The following is a 19,459-nucleotide window of genomic DNA, read 5'->3' as shown; positions in this document are numbered from 1 at the left end:
CGAACCGTAAACGGTTGAGAAAGAAGTAGTCTGTTTTGACCATCCAATGGCCTGAAGATCGTCGCTCTATGCGTGCGTGAAACCCAGGGTAGCAATATGGTGTAATTTGTATATCTTGTGTTATATGTGATATTATTGCTCTACTACGGTATTGAGCACTTTCTGCTACTACTGATTATACTTATACGTGTGATATATATATATATATATGTATATATACATATATATATATATACATATATATATATATATATACATATATATTTTACATACATACATATTTACAATACATATATATTTACAATACATATATATATAGGCTATATATAAATATATATATTTGCACACTATACATAATTAGGTGCAAAACATATATATTTTACAATACATATATTTATTTTTACAATACATATATTTTACACACTATACATAATTAGGTGCAATACCGCGAAAGGAAACAAAACAGTGACATTTGTGCTCGACTTTTGTGACTTGCTTAAAACCAAACAGCTCTAAATACTAAGTACTCGTGTAGAACAATGCAAACTATGTCACGGAAGTCATGAAAAAAAGTTTTCTCAAAACCCCTTTACCCTTTCAGGTAAAGAAGAATCTAAAAGAACCCGCAGCTTTTGCGATTTTGTAATTTTGTATTAGTTGTCTGCTCAGCCTAAGGCAATTTGAAAGTATGCTTGAGGCAAGTCGAAGATATCAATCTGCTGGCGATGAAGGTTTTCCCGCCTTTGGGGAAACTTCTTGCTGTCGTTGTTCGTCTCTAGTTAAAAAGAGTTTATGAACTTAATGTAGTGTGTGATTATCTTGTAACGAGGAAAATACTATCTAGAGGGTTTGTTTAAACTGGAGAGGAAAAAAAAAATGACGAGATATCTTTCCAGTTTGGCGTGCCTTGAGGCGTGACTGGTAACACACCGGCTTTACCTGATCATAAACAACGTTACGAAAACAATACATATAACTTTGAAATCAAAATACTGGGATAGTATAAGATCAAAGCTATTTATATCCATTTTGGCAATTTTGCGAGAGGAAGCGAGAAATTTAATACGGTAGTTAATTTGACATCTCACCGAAGTTGCTTTGAGCAGTATTTAGGTGGAGAATATTTCAAAAGCTTCTGATAACATTTAATTTACGTCCTTTTCTCCGAGTTGTTCCCTAAACTGCGCCTTTCACCATTCTGCTAGCAATTTTAGAGAGTAATTAACTTATTCGTCGACATAGTACATAACTCTCTCTCTCTCTATCTTTCTCCCTAGTGTTTGATTTTATTTTAAGAACCCGTAGTTTGGAGAATAAACAAGCCTTACCGATGAAAATGACAATTGTGTGGCTTTAATCAGAGGCGGGTACATACTAAAGTGCGGAAATAATTACTGTTTAGTCAAAATACAAGGGGATATTAGCTGCAAAAAGGACAAGTATTTTATGGTACAAAGAATTAAAGGGGAGAAAATACACTAATTCTGCTGGCTGGAGATATTCAGGATGGTAAAAATGTTGCAAAAAAAAAAAAAAAAAATTGCAAAAACTTACCAACAGGCTCCCGATCGGTACATGGAATTAAGAAATTCATTGTGATTTGCTTGAATGTTCAAAGCCCATTAGGAATCTTCACTGTCACCTGTGAGGTGGTTTATTGTCCTCTAAGAGTAAGATGGGACGTGGAGATGGGGTCCCTTACCGAAATCCCAGATCTGGTTTTTTATCTGGTTTAATCTGGCCATATCAAGCCTATATCTGGCCTTATAAAGCCAGATATAACTGGATTATCTGGATTTTCTTTATATCAACCAGATAAAGTGCATCTGGCCCAGATATGGATGGCCAAAAATTAGGCCAGGTAAAAATTTAAACTTGGCCATATAAAAGTTTATCTGGATATTCTTTTTTATATCAACCAGATAAAGTTTTATCTGGCCCAGATATGGAAGCCATAAACTTCAACCAAATTAAAATTTTATATGGGCCATATAAAAGTTTATCTGGATTTTCTTTATATCAACCAGATGAAGTTTTATCTGGCCCAGCTATGGATGCAATAAAATTTAACCAGATCAAATTTTATATGGGCCGTATAAAACTTAATTTTATATCAAGTTATATCTGCCCAATTTTTTATCTGGCCAGATATAAATTCCAGATCTGGAGCAGATCTGGCCCAGATTGAAATTCCAGATCTGGATTTTTATATCTGGCCCAGATCTGGGTTTTCGTAAAGGGGTGGATACAGGTTTATAAAGGTGGGCGTGTAGACGCAGGGTCATTGAAACCATTTAATAAAACTGTGTCAATAACTATTTTTGTAGCTTAATGAGATTGACAAGAGTCAGAGGGGAGGAGAGTTACACCTATCACACCAGGACCGGGGACAACTGGTATAGTCCTGTTGGAGACACCAGTCTTTCACAAAATGAAGCTGACCGAATATCGAACTGCAGGCCTAATTATATTGAAAGAAATCAAGTCTACTAAAAATTGGCTGAAGGGGATTGGCCGGAGGTGGTCACCAAGATTTCCAGTTTAAACACTAAATACTTGATCATTGAAACTAGAAGGAAGGAAAGTGTTACGGAATGTACCAAAATGCTGAGATGAGTCTGAGCCTATAGCTTAATTTTGACTTTTCTATCACTGAAATTTGCCATTGAGTAATATTGAACCGGTAGTTTTCAGACTATATATGCCGCGCCAATCTATATGGATAAGGTTTACTCTTTGGTCATCCTACCAGATAAAGGAGTATGACTGAATGAATGAACGAACAAAACAAGACCATTTTAAAGGAACGAAAAACAGAGAACAGAATCAATTTAAGGCACAGAAGCAACACATTTTATTTACATTGTACAAAATGTATATAATATAATGATTGTTAAGATACAAATGTTATCCAGTAATTCAGCAGTATTTTCATCAAGTACATGACATATTTTATACTGTATTTACAAACAGTCATAGCAGTCACTCAAAAACAGTAATAAATGGCATTTTGATATTATGCATTTATGGACAGCCACTGAGACACCTTATAAATTCATGTCGATATGTTGTTTTTGCTGTATTTACAAACAGTCATAGCATCCACTCAGAAAAAGTAATAAATGACAATTTGATATTATGCATTTATGGACAGTCACTGAAACACCTTCTTTATCCATGTTGATATGTTGTTTTACTGTATTTACAAACAGTCATAGCATCCACTAAAAAATAGTAATAAATGACATTTTGATATAATGCATTTATGGACAGCCAACGAGACACCTTATAAATTCATGTTGATGTGTTGTTTACTATATTTACAAACAGTCATAGCATCCACTCAGAAAAAGTAATAAATGACATTTTGATATTATGCATTTATGGACAGTCACTGAAACACCTTATGAATAGATGTTGATATGCTGTATTACTGTATTTACAAACAGTCATAGCATCCACTCAAAAATGGTAATAAATGACATTCTGATATCATGCATTTATGGAGAGCCAACGAGACACCTTATAAATTCATGTTGATGTGTTGTTTCACTGTATTTACAAACAGTCATAGCATCCACTCAGAAAAAGTAATAAATGACATTTTGATATTATGCATTTATGGACAGTCACTGAAACACCTTATGAATAGATGTTGATATGCTGTATTACTGTATTTACAAACAGTCATATCATCCACTCAAAAATGGTAATAAATGACATTCTGATATCATGCATTTATGGACAGCCAACGAGACACCTTATAAATTCATGTTGATGTGTTGTTTCACTGTATTTACAAACAGTCATAGCATCCACTCAAAAACAGTACTAAATGACATTCTGATATAATGCATTTATGGACAGTCACTGAAACACCTTATTTATCCATGTTGATATGCTGTTTTACTGTATTTACAAACAGTCATAGCATCCACTCAGAAAAAGTAATAAATGACATTTTGATATTATGCATTTATGGACAGCCACTGAGATACCTTATTAGTTCATGTTGATATGTTGTTTACTGTATTTACAATCAGTCATAGCAACCACTGATATATGTATATTAACCATAGAACCCTTCCATATCTATGTATATTAACACAGTAGTTTGACTGTCAGACACTAACATTTTCTTTGTATTATATGTTTAGGTAAGTTGCAATGACCTATAGGAATACACACTCTGCAATATATATGATGGTCATTTCACATTATAGCAAAAAGGTATTACAGACAGTAATGTCAAATATGTAGCGTCTTTCCCTTCTCACCCTCTTCTTTGTATGTGCTGTTTAACCAGACCAATGGGAGTGGTTGTAAGTGTTTAGTCCACCTATCCAGGTAAAACTACCTCATAAACAAGTTTTTACGGAAAAGATCTTCCAACCTTCTAGATTATGCAAATTGGAATGGAAACTATGAAACCTGACAGTTTGGTTTCTTATCAATACCTATTTTTCTAATGTTCTTTCCCTTCTCCAAATGCCTACCTTCGTTATGTTCATCTCATTAAGGCTGGCAATTTGTTGAATTTGTTTTCCCCTTTTAATTTTGAAGTGAATCTTCGCAGGTTAAATTACATCGAGTGATAGCAGCATAGATGATCTTTTAGGCAGTTTATAACCATGGCTTTTATCATCTATCAATTCAATATTTACAAAATCTGGTATTATTGTCTGAGTATTTTTTATTGACTGCAATAAAGGATTTACATTTCTGTAGAATATTTTCTTAAATGATCTCTCACCACGCATCCCGATCAGGGGCAGATTGGCCAAAGGTGCTGAGATGCTGCTGAGACCAATGATTCCCTCTTGGTTGCAGAAAGAAGCTAGTTATGTTCAAGGTGCTAAATGCACCTGCTAGTTTCAAGGTTAATCATTGAGCCGGTGGTAATTTTAAAATGTTTACTGACTATCTGCTGGTAATATCAACATCAACACATTTTGTGCTGAGGGCGGGAGCAAAAGTGATTGAGAAAGTTCCACATTTCATATCCAACTTGAAGGCCAAGACAAATTATGAAATATTGTCAACTTTCTTACAGACCTATGGTTATAGGTGATAATAACCCTGTTTCTTCAGTAGGGTAAACAGTCATTGTCTTTTTATTACACAGAAGTACCGTGATAACCGAAAGCGTCACGATGTCATCCCTATTACCAATTCCAAAAGCCTAGCTGTTCCCAGCCCGATTCTCTGCTGCCCTCAGCCTTGCCTTCCTCTCAACTTCCATCCGCTTCACTCGCTCCCAAACGGAACATTTTAGGCTCGTTTCACCAGACGAAAGACTCATCAGCCTGACAAGTTAGAAAAAGACAGTTTTAACATAAATAAATCGGATATTTGTCGTCATTTCCTCTGATTAATTCAATAAACTCATGTCTAATATTTGAGTACCAATAGGTCTCACTTTGTGGCATCTGAAATTCTTTTTAAACTTTGTAACATTTTCAGATATACAAATTATCGGACTAAAAGACAGTTTTACTATATAGGAAGTATATAGGAAGGCATGAATTTGCTCTATGATTTGCAGGCTGCATGATACACACGACCGGTATTTTAGGTAAATTGTTTTGTATTTGGTCTAGACTGTGTACATTTTGTGAATAATATGAATAATGATATGAAAAAAAAATCTTCTATTGAAAGTTCAAAATGCAACCATGAATCATTTAACTAATCCAGGACCTCCTACGTGTTAGCAACCTGGCCATACGTTTCGGTGGGTGGTTGCTAGGCTGATTGATAACTCACTTGATATCAATCCTATGTTTCACTGTTCCATCAACCAACTTCACTTTTCTTCTCGAACTTGACCCAATTTGGCTAGTTTTATTTAGTTTGTTTAACACTAAACCAATCGCAATTGTGTCATTATGTAGTAACATTATCTAGTCCCTAATACTCGCTATACCTTCTAAAAATGGATAAAATGATACCCAATGTTGAAGCTTTTCACTTGTGAACCCAAAACCACTTTTACACCTCAAATTGACTCCACTTTGAATAAAAATCACCGCATAAGGGAGCTACTGGCTAATGTCAATCATGCCATTACTCTGGGATTTATACCTCCCCATACAGAGGCAAAAGCAGAAAAATAATAACAATTTTCACTTCTTCAACAAAACTCCTGTAAGAGTTTATTTTGCAAACTTTCTGGGATTTTTTTGCAACTGGCAATTATTCCTGCATACCTCCAACACTGTGGTATATCATGAATTCCAAGAAAATAACAAAACTAAAATTTCCTTGTGATGGCTGAACAGACACATCTTTGTAGAGATTATGACAAAGGCTGGTTTATGTTCCACATGCTCCCCCTAAAGCTACATATTTGTGTTACATTTTCAACTTCAATGTGGTATTTTCTTTTCATAAAGATATTTATATCCTTCCACCCAATTTGTTTCTGTGTTCCCCTGAGAATAACCTTCTATAAAGTCAATCCGTACTGCCTGACTGACTAATATATTTGTAATACTACAAAATTTCTAAACTATGACTGCTCAATTTCTGGCATATCTTTGCAAGATATCCAATTCCTTTGTAAAACTTTCCAAAATCCCTTAAATTTCTCACCTTGCTAAGATCAGAAGGTTATGTAAATCCTGTTGAGACATATTTTCTTTGTTATCTTTCCTCACATCTACAAAGTCTTGTTCTACGATCTGAAATGAAAGTAAACAACAAAAAACGTGGTTACTTTACTCTGACTTAAAAGTCGAGCAACAAACAATACCATCACACACAACTACCTATCAGTGAAACCGAGACTCCCGCCCTGACAAAAGAGAGTCGAAACAGAAAGCTTCAAGTAGTGCTTGCAAAAAACTACACGACATTAATATCACATCATGAGAAACCAGACTGTCACCATTAATCAGACATTTGCTGAATCAAGACAACTCCTACAAGTATACATCTGTATGTATTTGCTTTGTGGATCTCTGCATTGCATTTTTACTGGTAGCCATTTTGAAATTCTGTTGTATGGACACAAACAAGTACTAGTGCTCATTCTTTACAAACCACATATAAAACTCTGCCTCATTGGTTATAGTATTTCACTAGGGGTATCCAGACTTCCGGGCATTAGGCATTTTCAGCGTCCTGTCCTCGATTGTGGCAATACCTCATGACAGACTCATGAAGCCTACGTCCAACATTTGTTTGAACCCATAATCGGACCCATAATCAATAAGCAATCTCCCTTTATTGTTTACGGAATAATCTACTAATCCACATTTGTAAAATGTCTACTTGTGCTGCACGAAAACTAGAACCTGTTTTATATCAATGTATATGTTCGTTTCTAGGCATTAACCAATGTGCAAACAATTCCATTACAGTTAATACCATCTTTTCCAGCTTCACATTAACTGTATTTGAATTTGTACATATTTTATATTGGTGTATATGTCTAAGTATTAACAATGTGATATCTTTAACCTGCAGGGTGTCTCACAAACAAGATGACTTCAAAAATGTGTGTTGTCTCCTTCAGTTGTCCATGTCTTCTCCATGTTCATGTCTGCCAACAGCTTCAATTTCACAATCATTCTACAAAAACTTTGCATTTCATGCATTTTCGAAATCTGTTTATTTACGAGAATATAAATTCCCTTTCACACTTATTATTATTGCAATCTCACTCTCGTCATTTTGTTCGCTGCTCGGGTACAAGATCAAATCATTCACACATCCATGTTCTAAACTTTGGATAAAACAGTTTCTAGCAAATATCATGAACTCAAAACTCTGATGTATTTTGCAATACAAAGATATCTTAGTGCTAGAGGTGTGTTTTCAATCAAACAAATTAAGATGTTTAAATTCCAGGTTTGCATGATTTAACCAACCACAAATTATTTGCAAATTTCTTTCTCATAAAGAGTAATACCTTGGAGGTGTATCGTACTAAGGTAGAATTACTCAGAGATTCTCACCACCATCTTCGCCTTAATTAAGTTATACCAGCTACATCCAGTTTACAATCCTGTTACAATCTAGTGAACCGGTAATGTAGGTGGCTTGTAAGACTTAGCATGAAGTAGGTAAATAGTATGTCTATTATGTAAACAGCGACGCTGTGAACTCATATACCTTCTGCATATCCTGAGTAAGGTCGTAATCTAAGTTTTCCAAGACCGTGATGTAGCATCGCAGCTGCCGTAGGTTCACACTGCCGGAACTCATCGCATCTTGTACTGTCGTCTTCAACTTTTCCAAGTCAAGATCTTCTTTCCTTTGTAACCTGACATGACAGTCGCTCTGTTCAAAGTTCAAAGGTTAAACTGGAATTATGCATGAAATACGAGTAACTACGCATCAAAACTACGGCATCTATTAATCGCATTTGCTTTGGATTCTTCTTAAAATAACATTGGTATGTTTTAAAGTTGCTACAACCTCTAATCAAATTACAATAAAACACACTTAAAATGTATGCAAGCTATATTGTAACAAGTCAGTAAGCATGCTGGGCTGTCAGTTGTTTATTGTAGTCTAAATTGAAAGATATGCTGTCTATTCTACTCTATAAAGTTGTCAGTTAACACTAACATCGTATCTCCTTTAATGTTTGCTTAAGTCTGTATATATATATACGCGACTATCCTATACTAGTAGGATGATGTACGGTGATTTTTGCGTTGCTAAGGGATCAAATGTACTTCTATTCCCTTGTATAAATTTTAAATGTTTTCACAGAGGCTGTTAAGGGATTTAATACAAGGTGACTTTTAACACAGCAACTACAGTGTCCATCAGTGCAGCTAGCTGTATATGTATAATAAACACAGTGTACAAAGTTTGGGACATGCAAAGTTATGTATATCACAATACTGCATACATAGATATTCTACTTCATGTTGTACCAATTAATACCACATTTATATGTGACAAAGGTCATATCAAAAATATTTCTAGACTGATATATAAAATTTAACCGATTGATGGTGACAAATAAATCCCTGAGGAATGAATACTAAATAATTTACTCACTGGAAGCATAGATTTGCCTTCAGATAAGGTAAGAAATTTGACATTTGTTGGGAACTCTGCCTTATGAAAGTTGAAATCATAGTCAACTTTCTGCCAGGAAATTGCATTTCCAAGAGCTGTTAAATTCTGCACACCTGCAACAAAACAAAAAATTGAAGAAGAATGTTTGATATTGCTGAATTATTATACTTTTTCATATGAAACTAGTCTTATCCGTATCTTCCACACATCACAGTATAACCACACATTTTGTATTTCATTTTGTGTTAGTTGCTGCATGACAGTAACTTGGTGCTTGTCTATTTAACCATGAGGCTCTTAAGACCGTGCAAGGCAGTTTACAAAACTGTTTTTACGGTTTTAGAAGGCAGGCGATGCCTTTAAAATATGTAATTTTATAGAGCTTAAGTCAAGAGTTTCAAGGGTTACAGTCTTGTATCAAGGCGAGGTCTTCTGACATGATTTTTTCAACCTATCCCTATCCCTAGTTACTGGTAATTTGTTACACCCACACACCCGAGTGTGCACAATTCAAACAGATGCTCTTGAGGCACTACAGTGTGCCACATCAACATGTGACTTCCCATGTGACTTCCCAACATGTGACTTCCCTTGAGTAAAGAGAGGCGATGGAGATAAGTGTCTTACCCGAGGACGCAACTTAATGATCTGGCCAGGACTCGAACCTGCAATCCTTAGATCGAAAGTCCATTGCATTAGCCATTTGACCACAACGATAGCTAGTTTCTGATTCTTAACAAAAAAAATTAAGATCTGTCAAGATTTGGAGACACGGGACATACCCTTAGTGTCCAATTGACCGCTTTCCATGGCCGTCTCATCCAGCACTACATGAGTTCTCTCTGATAGCTGAAGGACTCCAGAGATCAATCTGTTTGCTGTATAGTCCTTCTTGGGTGTAAATTTTAAGGAGTTCATGTTGCTCAGGGTAAGATGTAAAAGATGTGACTACAAACAGAGAATAAAAAAAATACAACAGGCAAATTATATTTATTTATTATATATTTATAGTCCCGTACATACAGACCGTAAAGGAAATACGATGTTAGGGGTTAACTGATAAAAAGAGTAATAGTTGAAGTGTGTTGATAATTGTCATATATAGTAACAGGCATGCATATTAACATCTATGTCAACTGATGTATAACATACTGTGTCATCCGTATATTGCTGCTATGAAGCAAAGAATGAAAAATGTGTTTATCCCCTGGACTTTATTCATATCTGAATCTAATGGTTCCATATGAATGAAATGAGAACTCACTCTCCCTATATTTGAAAATGTAAAGCTATTGGTGAATCTTTAGTAACATACAGGTAACATACAGGTACCATGTATGACCTGGATATGGTACTACACAGGTAACCAAGGTTACCTGTGTAAGCAGGTTTAAATTGTGATCCATAGTAACACACATTTAACTAAATTTTATTGGACCTGTAGTGACACATAGCTACTCAGGCCAAGTTTTATTCGCAACTAGGGTTTTAACAGGCTGTGGTTAACATAAAGGTAACAAGGGATTACTTAGATCCCTAGTGACACCCTTGTTCTATAGGTTTAATTGGGTACAACTGGATGGTCAGTAGCATGCAGTTGACCAAGAATTGATTGAGTCCTAATTTAACACACATAATTTGGGATTTTTTTACTTTTCACATTTACTTCTGCTACACTAGGGTTCTGGATGTATCTAGGTCATGTTGGGTCTTCAGAAATGTGATTATGGTTAGTGAATGACCTAGTAATAACAAGATCCCTAGTTAAAATGTTTCCCTAGTAATACAATGAACAAAGGCATTGTTAAGAATAACTTACTTTTGTTACTAGTTGTTCTATCACATCGAATAAAAATCTTGTGTACCCTTCGTCGCTAGGACAACCGCTGATATTCAAACTCCATTTGCCAAGAGCACAAACATCTCTCCTTGCATATCTGTGAAGATTTTTAAGGGTTTAAGGAAATACTTGGACATTTCAATCATTATAACAGAACACAACAACTCAAATGGAATATGACAAGACAACAATTATGGCAGCAAAACAAAGATTGTTGATGTTTTTCTTATTAATTTAATTTCCTCTTTGTCTTCAGATACCAAACTGTGATATTAGGTACACATATATTCTGTTGAATTGAGAGAGAAAAGCTCTTACACTCAAAGCAGACCAAGATGAGGATTTGGCTCCAAATTTGCCATTAATGACAGGAGCTGGAAGAGGCAAGCCAGGCCTAACCGAACATGGATTCAACTGGCCTGAATACTTGTAAATTTTTAAAGTTTTCGAACTTTGTTTCCATTTCGAAAAGGGATATGTGATAAGGTAAGTTCATAGTTGAGATAAAGCATAGAGTACTTTAGTGAACCCCACTGAATTACAAAGATTTGTGTGAAAAGGCTATTGTGAAAAACCTATCTATGTGATGGATTGTAGATAAACGTCATGAGGATTTTGAGAACAAACAAGGCAAGCGGATAACTTTGACACCAACTCCTGCTCTGAGAAACTCAAAGTTAATCAATGTCCCCAGCCAACAGACAAGAGTGTACCTCAGCACTTTGTCCCTTTCTCAGATTTAGTTCACACCACTGCAGCCATGGCAACCAGCAAAGAACAGAAACAATCCCTATATCCGAATTCACACTATAAATGCAAATCCACAGAAACACTTTTAAGAACCACATCACTGCATATTGAAGTTTGATTGAGGGAATAGCAATAGTGGGGCAGATACAAACTGCTGCATCACACCTGTACCTTAAATAATAATGGAAAAACAACTCAATATTCTTCTTTATTGACAAAAGTGCACATGCTTTAGTTAAATGAAACAAATAGTTTAACCTACACATTGGAGAGAAGATGAAGGAGAAGATAGTCTGCAGATAAGTCATCTCCCAAAAGAACCTGCTGAAGAAGCCATCTCAGCTGATCCCTGATACGACCGGCCTCCTTCAGAATTTCAGACACAACTGTAGGACAAACAACAAACATCCCTCACTCTATTACTATTCAAATCGAATTGGGAGGGGAGTGGGAGACGTGTTCCCCCGCTTTATTAGTAGGTGGACATAAATGCTTCTAGTCCCCCCGCCCCCCCCATTTTTTGTGGTTTGGAGCCTCCAATGTAGAGTCACTGGACAACATTTCCCTCTCTCGTCTGGTTGCTAAATGTTTCATTAGTAAACCTATATCCTTGAGAGGCATACCGTGGTCAAAACAAACAGGGTGGCACTTTATTCTGCGGTTCCTACGTTATAGCATACCTATTGAAATCATGGTACTTCCTGAGCTTTAAGTTCAATATAAGCAAAGGCCCCCTCCAATTCATGTAATACCAACCTGAATCTGTTGTTTGTAGTTGGGTGGGTAGAAGTGGGTTGACATGACTCAACTTTGTGACTTTCAGCACATGGATACGAGGAACCAATGAGGGCGGAGGAGAATGAGCTGTCTGCTCTTCAATGCCGTCCATTGAGTCTTCTGGATTTACTAGGTCAGCATGATTGCTTCAGGATGAATGGAAGAAACGAGAAGTGGACAGTTAGTTCTTGAAATTAATATTGAGATAAAATTATGCTTATTAGGCCAATTAATTAGGCCAAAACTTAATCATAATCTTTGTAATTAGAGATGTTATCAGTGGAAGGACTGTTCTATTTCCAATGCAAATTACAGTTATTTATACCTATTCACTCGACAGCATAAAACGTTTCAGTCCAGAAGGTTGTGCGCAGTTTAGGCTAAGCCTAGGGTTAGGCCAAAATCTCTTGATTTGAATTTCAGAAGAGATTGTAAGTTCCAGTAGCCACTTTAAGCACCTCCACTGTTAATTCCATTCAACTGTGGCTAGATGCTCTGTTCCCATGTATGTAAATATTACTATTATTGAAATGCTTCCTCTTCACTCAACTTGAAAATAGACAAAGTTGCTTTAAATATTACTGCGGAAAACATGTTGACAACTAAATGTTGACCACTGGAATGACCAACGTACAATACAGTACAATAAAGTACAGTATATTACAGTATTTAAAGTATCATGTAAATACAGTAAGAGAAAGCTCAGCTTGTGTACAGTGTTGTATTGTCATATTATGTTCCGTTCTCTTATAGAGAGGGCAACCACAGGGAAGGCTTTCAAAGCAATAAGGAGGCTGCAGATCACAACTCTGGACACAGAATGGTGCTTGTGATATGTTGCTTCATTTCTATGTTTAATTACAAGTGGACATCACAGGAAGGAGATTAATAAGTTCTTGCAGCAAGAGTCCTTACGGCACTTAATTGCCAGGTGTGTCTCACTTTCCAAACGTTTGAAGACTTCTATCATGTAAGGATACGTGCAGTGCAACCTGCATTGTGGGCATGTTTAGTGTGGAAAAGCACTTAGATCCTATTATAGTTTGGATCACTTAGTTTACAGTTATTTCACAGTTATATGTTATAATATCTCTTAGAACAAAGCCAAAAATGCAAGTTTAAACAGACATTTCTTGCGGATCAAAATGGTAGAGAAAAATATTTACCCATTGGAACCATCTTCAGGAAATACTGCCAGCGTTGGATCAACTGACAAAATTCCGATAATTTCCACCATTTCATTCAGTTTCAAGGAATCCTTGTCTTCATAAGTCTATTGAAAGAAATTGTACATACAGAGAGAAGTACAGTAGGATTAATACAAATGAATTCAAAATGGGGTCTCCATGGTAACTACTGAATTGTAACATTTGATAGGTTGAGAGATTCATTTGCATTTTCTGTGTTCAAAGGAAAATATTTCTAAAAGACTGAAACAAGTTTCTTTCCTAAATGATACCAAACATAATTGTAGCACTGTTGTGTCCAACTTGTATTACTATATAAAAGTATATAACAATGTTTGGTACAATGTCATGGAAATAATTATTCATAAAGGGCCAGAGAGGTTCTTAAATTATGTTGTACCTTATTGAAGCATTGTGGCTAATAAAGACTAGTAGTAATTTGAGTGTCAGAATATAGGTGCATCAATGTTAAATGTACCCTTGCAAAATTGGCTCAATCTAAGCTTATCCTATGATTCAACATTGCATCAAACCAGATTTTGTTACAGATTTAACATGCTATTTTTAAGTCATATGGGTTGATATGTGAACAAGCTCTACAAAGCTGACCACAATTAAAAACCTACCATACTTCAGCAGGACAGGGCTTGAATTACCCTTGAGCTCCCAGATTTCATTGCTTTAATTCTACTGCCATACCGTTAAAAACTTGCTCATAGTGATGGTTCAAACAGTTGGTATGAACATGTTCTAGATTCCAATTATTTCCACCTGCCTCAAAGATGCAAGCCATTACATTTCTTGTTAATCTTTGCAAAGTTGTGAGTTTGATATCATCCAGCAATAATTCAAATTACCTTTACAAGACATGCTGGTCCCCTCTCACCAGTTAGGGGGAAGTTTAAGTCTATAGGGTTAAGCGCAGCTGCAGACGGCATTTGACTGGGTGCATCATTGGCCGAGTTATTCCCAGCTTCACTACGTTCTGACGAATCCATCGCACCAGAGTCACCGGGAGCCGTCGAGTTTGTTGATTCATTTCTTCTAACTACTGGGCCGGTGTCATCTGTATCCAGTGCTCGCTTCTCTCTTCCTGCAGTAATTGACGTGCTCGGTGACGTTTGGATTTGATCCTTCTTAGAATATACGTTTGACATTAGTTAAGGCAAACATAAGGTCAGAATAATTCATATCAGTGAAATACATCAAATGTGAAACGCTAGTTTCCCCCCCAAAAAAAAATCCTCAACACTTTTGGGCATTCCAGACATTTTTTGGAATTGTCTTATTTTATGTCTCAAGTTTTATTTAAAAATTGTACTTCTTTGGTGAACGTGTATTAGGTTGCGATTTTGGCTTTCTTCAACATATTTGGATGCATACCAATCTATTTTATTTATATATTTCTTATTTTTTTGAGGCTATTTGAAACTATTCTCTGACCACAGAGATATCAATCAGGGCTAGTCTGCTGTTAAATTCACAAATAAACATACTTTTAGGAGTTAACCATACAAATTTACACTGTTAGATGCGACGCCTGTTTCTTAGCACCAAAAAATAAAACAAATGTTTCTATAGCAACTAATCCCAGACTGTAGCCTGCATGGCATACAACAATGCTGACCACAGCAGAAACTCTGGAATTAGTTCTAAAGACTGCAAAAAAAACAAAAAATCTTAGCAAATATTACAAACTATAATGAAACCCTGTTTTACAAAAAACCAAATAGACTACCAATAATTGACAAATAAAATCACAAGGATATTTCTTTGACCCATTCGTTTTCGGCAGGAACTGGTACGCAGTAGTAAGTTTGTCTGTTCATGGTGACGTTATTCCTAGACTCTAGGTTGATCTTCTGAGTTGGTGAACAGGATGCCACATCTTGATACTTTCCAGATTTGAGAGTCTGATTAAAACCAAAGAAAGTGACGGATATATCAAATTGTTACGCCCAGAATTGATTAACATCATGATACGCGATTGGACTCCAAAATAACTTCGGGTAGAAGGTGCGCTTTCATAGCGTACCTTGCCCCGGGGTCTCGTTGAAAGTTAGGCGAGCGAAGCCTAGAAAATATGCAGATTCAAAGCACTCCAAATAAACGATAACAAATTTCAGTTGATATATTCTCTACAGGGGATGCACAAACAAAAATTGGGGATTCTCTCCAGTATAAGGGACTTCAAAGGAGCTAATTACAGAATCAATTAAAATATATTCCATAAATATTTTCATGACATCACCACACCTGCATACCACGTGGGCATGACATGAAAATTGCCAATGTTTTACTTGATTACTTAAAAGTATAGTTTGCCTTAACAGTACCTTCATATTACTGGACTTGTCTTCCACTTCATAGACACCGAGGTAAAACTCGGGATCGAACATATCCTGTACCATTCCTCTGTAACGGACGAGACTGTCTGGCTTCAAAAGGTGCAGGGAAGTATGGTTTACTGATGGAATCTGCAAGAATTGAAAGGAATTATTACATATTATATTACATATCATATTATATTACATTATATCATATTACAGTTCAATTGCAATATAGCTCAAGTTTCTGCACAATTAGACAATACTGGCAATATTGGTACAGTTTTCAAACTATAAAAAGAAATAACAAAATTGATTTTAAAGTAATTGTTTCACACATTTTGTAACAATGTGCTAACTTTTAGTGTCAAATTTATCCATATTATGTTTCATACATTTTACAGACTGGTATAATCTACAAAGACAATGCAGAACATTCTAGTTTGATAATTATAAGCACACCAAAACCACTGCTGCAAAAAGTCCATAGAATACCTTCAAATGAGCTGAAGGGTTTCTGGACAAACCCTTGTAAAGGTTAATGAAAAAGAATATTTCATGGTTGGGGTGATATTCAGATGCTATTTTTGCTCAACCTGTGATGCAAATATGGGACCACTTTCTTGTACATACTTGGTCTTTCGTGGTTAACCATTATTTTGCAAAAACAAGAAAGCAAACAAAACACAAAGGAAAATAGTATGGTAGACTCTGCTTGGAGTATAGAATCTTTCATTTTTTGGGGGGCATCTTTTAAGCTCAATCATGATTTTTATCACCACAATGGCAGAAAAGACAAACTTAAAATACAAAGACACTCACCCATGTTGATGAATCCTCGCCTTGCAACCTGTCGTCAAAGAATTTAATTGCTTTCTTTGTCCATTCAGCGTCGCTCGGATCTGGTGAAGCATATGAGAGCACAAACTGATATCATGAATTCCTGTGAATCTAGGCAAAATATTCTTCTTCAGATTCTTCACTCACTGACATGCAAGTTTATAAACACTATGCCTGATGAATTAGTTAGTAAAAGTTCTCTATGCATTCGGAAAATCCATTTTAAGCCTAAACAAATAGAAATTGAGCAAGTCTTACAGCCAAATGGAAGACTGTGTGCGACAGGTCCATGCCAACATTTACAGGGAGACAGTGACAGGGAAATTATAAACATCAAAAAGTGCTATTTGTAATTATTGTTGTTCTTTACTTATATCATCAAGGACTGCAGAAATACCAACCCACATGAATAACTCAGAAGGGGTTCATAATTATGTAGACTAGGCCTATTGCTGCTGCACTGCAAATATGTTGAAACCACATTTGAAGTATTGCATGTGAGGGGAACACAAAGATACTTAATTTAAGGTCCTTTGTATCTATATCTACTTCATATTTTATCAATTAGCGGGGAAATATGGATTCACATCATACATTTAGTTTCATTTTACTACACGTGGAAGACTTCATGCCTTGAAAAACATGACTATAGCTTAGTTCTAGCCCTAGTTTCACAGCATCAGAATTTTCTACCTTTGAGAATATAACAAAAAGCCTTGACTCCATTCCCACAGCAATTCTCAGTTTTCCCAATTTGCTTTAAAGTTAAATGTAAATATGCAGTCCTTTATACTGCTCACATGATATCACAACTGTATTGTCAACGGAACGAATGATTTCAAAACAAATGTCTTACAGGACAGTACAACTATAGCCTGTGAAAATTTGTATGTAATACAAATTAAAATCACAACTTACCTGCTCATGCAAATTAATGTTAAACCTCCCACACAAAAGTGCCTTACAACCAGTACAGTATAGGCCTAGGCTTACTATTACTTGTTAGTTTTATTACTTAAGTAATAAGGCTAGGCCTATCACAATCATTCATAAATTTCAATTTATGCCTAAATAAGATTATCCTTTCATATCCTCAAGGGCATTACCGAGTTTGACTTAACATTTTGGAATACTAATTAAGAATTTATTCATGCTGGAGTTTTATTGTTGTTGTTTATGGTGTGTTAGTACTAGGCCTATCCTAATTAGAGTCTATGTATGAGTTGGAAGAGTTGTAGTGACATGTTTTTGTTAGTCAACATAGGCCCTAGGCCTAATTAGTTTCTTACACCCCTACCGAAAAATCCATGAACGATGTCCAATGGGCGATTTACCCAATCTTGTATTCCAGGCATATCTGAGCGATGATCCAAACCTTTAGTTTTCATTCAATAAATTTGAAAGGACATCCACACAAAGTTGTTGATGCTGCAACGTTTTCCACGCTGTCCGATTTTTGGTAGTGTATTACGATGCCGTCATAATCCACACAGTAAGGTCTTTGAGCTGGTCTGTCCTTTTAAATTTTAAATACCGCACACTGTGTGTTATACTTGATGTATTCCCGCGTTTCTGTTTCAGATAGTGTGTGTGAGGAGAATGGCGGGAAATTCCCATGTCATGTGACCAATAACTGAACACAAAGAAAACATCGATACGAGTCACCATGCATGTAACTGTTATAACCTCTCCTTCGAAGAAACTCATCTTTCAGACTTGCCGACAACTTCATAAGTTGTGTGTGTGGCATTTAGGTACAGCCTGTGTTGGTATAAAGAGTCACTTTTTCGATGCAAGGGGCCTGGGGTTGAGAGGGTATCAGTCGGTTTGTTTGGTTTTTCGTGCCCCAGGTTCTTTCTTCGGGACTTTTCTTAAAAAATGTTTTCTTTCTGCTTACAAATGACAATTTCATCATTTTTTACTCGCAACCGGCATCAGCATGTTTCATGCGGCTCGTTTAGTAAGTTTGAAAATTATGTCAAAAACTTGCTGCCCCTCCCCTTCTAGACTTGGACGGTCCCGATGCCAGGCTATGAATGCAACTAAGATATCCCTGAAGAGTTCACTAATATGTGGAAACGATCCATACTACTCCCGGTTACATGTGAACACATCCCGCTGACGTAGCTCTCACCCCCCCCCCCCCGGTCCTCAGTGGTAAAATGAGCTGTCGTATACGCGGCCCATGTTTAGCGTTAGAATTAATTGATCTACAACTATCTTGCAATTATCTGGTCATTTACACATTAACTGTCAAAAGTAGGTATGTTTGTGGTGGGGAGTGGAAGGGGGAAGGGGGGACAGGGAAGAGCAGAAAAGCTTCCGTGTTTGCCCTCCCCAAGAACTTCGGCTTTGTAGACGCTATTTTGTGTGACAAGGTGGATATTTGGAAATTTTCAACTTTTGATTAGCTCGGACTTTTTCACTTTTCGTCACTTCATCTATAGTGACATTTTGTTCGATATCTTATCAGTCGGCATTTTAATTGAGGTAGGCAAAAAATCGAATGTATATTTCTTCTCAGTATTTAAAGTGTTCTCAATCGTAGTCAGACGGTTTTCTTGCAATTAAGGCAAATTTATTTTCTCGAAATTTGCTAATGCAAAGGATCCAGATGAATGATCCAGGCTTCCATGCACCACAACTGCGTAGTGCACATCCCAGAAAAAAAGGGGACCGTTGGAAGGACTCGGACATAT

General features: G+C 36.2%; 1 protein-coding gene across 1 annotated transcript; it reads right to left on the bottom strand.

Annotated features, from left to right (window-relative positions):
- Positions 1-3,767: 3,767 nt before the first annotated feature.
- On the bottom strand, positions 3,768-18,385 carry LOC139967370 (mini-chromosome maintenance complex-binding protein-like). Its single transcript, XM_071971080.1, has 14 exons — positions 18,058-18,385; positions 16,743-16,822; positions 15,930-16,070; positions 15,363-15,506; positions 14,451-14,741; positions 13,573-13,679; positions 12,386-12,552; positions 11,892-12,015; positions 10,859-10,976; positions 9,822-9,987; positions 9,019-9,152; positions 8,119-8,286; positions 6,595-6,683; positions 3,768-5,306 (listed from the first exon to the last, which is right to left on the bottom strand). Exons 1-14 carry the CDS (start codon positions 18,146-18,148, stop codon positions 5,183-5,185), a joined length of 1,944 nt encoding a protein of 647 aa, XP_071827181.1. The 5' UTR covers positions 18,149-18,385; the 3' UTR covers positions 3,768-5,182.
- Between the last annotated feature and the right edge of the window lie 1,074 nt (positions 18,386-19,459).

This window comes from Apostichopus japonicus, chromosome 5, assembly GCF_037975245.1.
Source record: "Apostichopus japonicus isolate 1M-3 chromosome 5, ASM3797524v1, whole genome shotgun sequence".
In the NCBI taxonomy this organism is placed as follows: domain Eukaryota; kingdom Metazoa; phylum Echinodermata; class Holothuroidea; order Aspidochirotida; family Stichopodidae; genus Apostichopus; species Apostichopus japonicus.
Note: the sequence above shows the minus strand (reverse complement) of the source record. Positions and strands in the feature narration are given on the sequence as shown.

Excerpts from the sequence above, each read along its gene's own strand:
- LOC139967370 (XM_071971080.1), bottom strand. The coding sequence starts at position 18,148 with ATGAAAACTAAAGGTTTGGATCATCGCTCAGATATGCCTGGAATACAA. Across the intron at positions 16,823-18,057 it reads CATCGTTCATGGATTTTTCG|ATCCGAGCGACGCTGAATGG; the intron begins GTAGGGGTGTAA and ends ATGCTTCACCAG. Across the intron at positions 14,742-15,362 it reads AAAACGAATGGGTCAAAGAA|GTATATTCTAAGAAGGATCA; the intron begins ATATCCTTGTGA and ends CTAATGTCAAAC.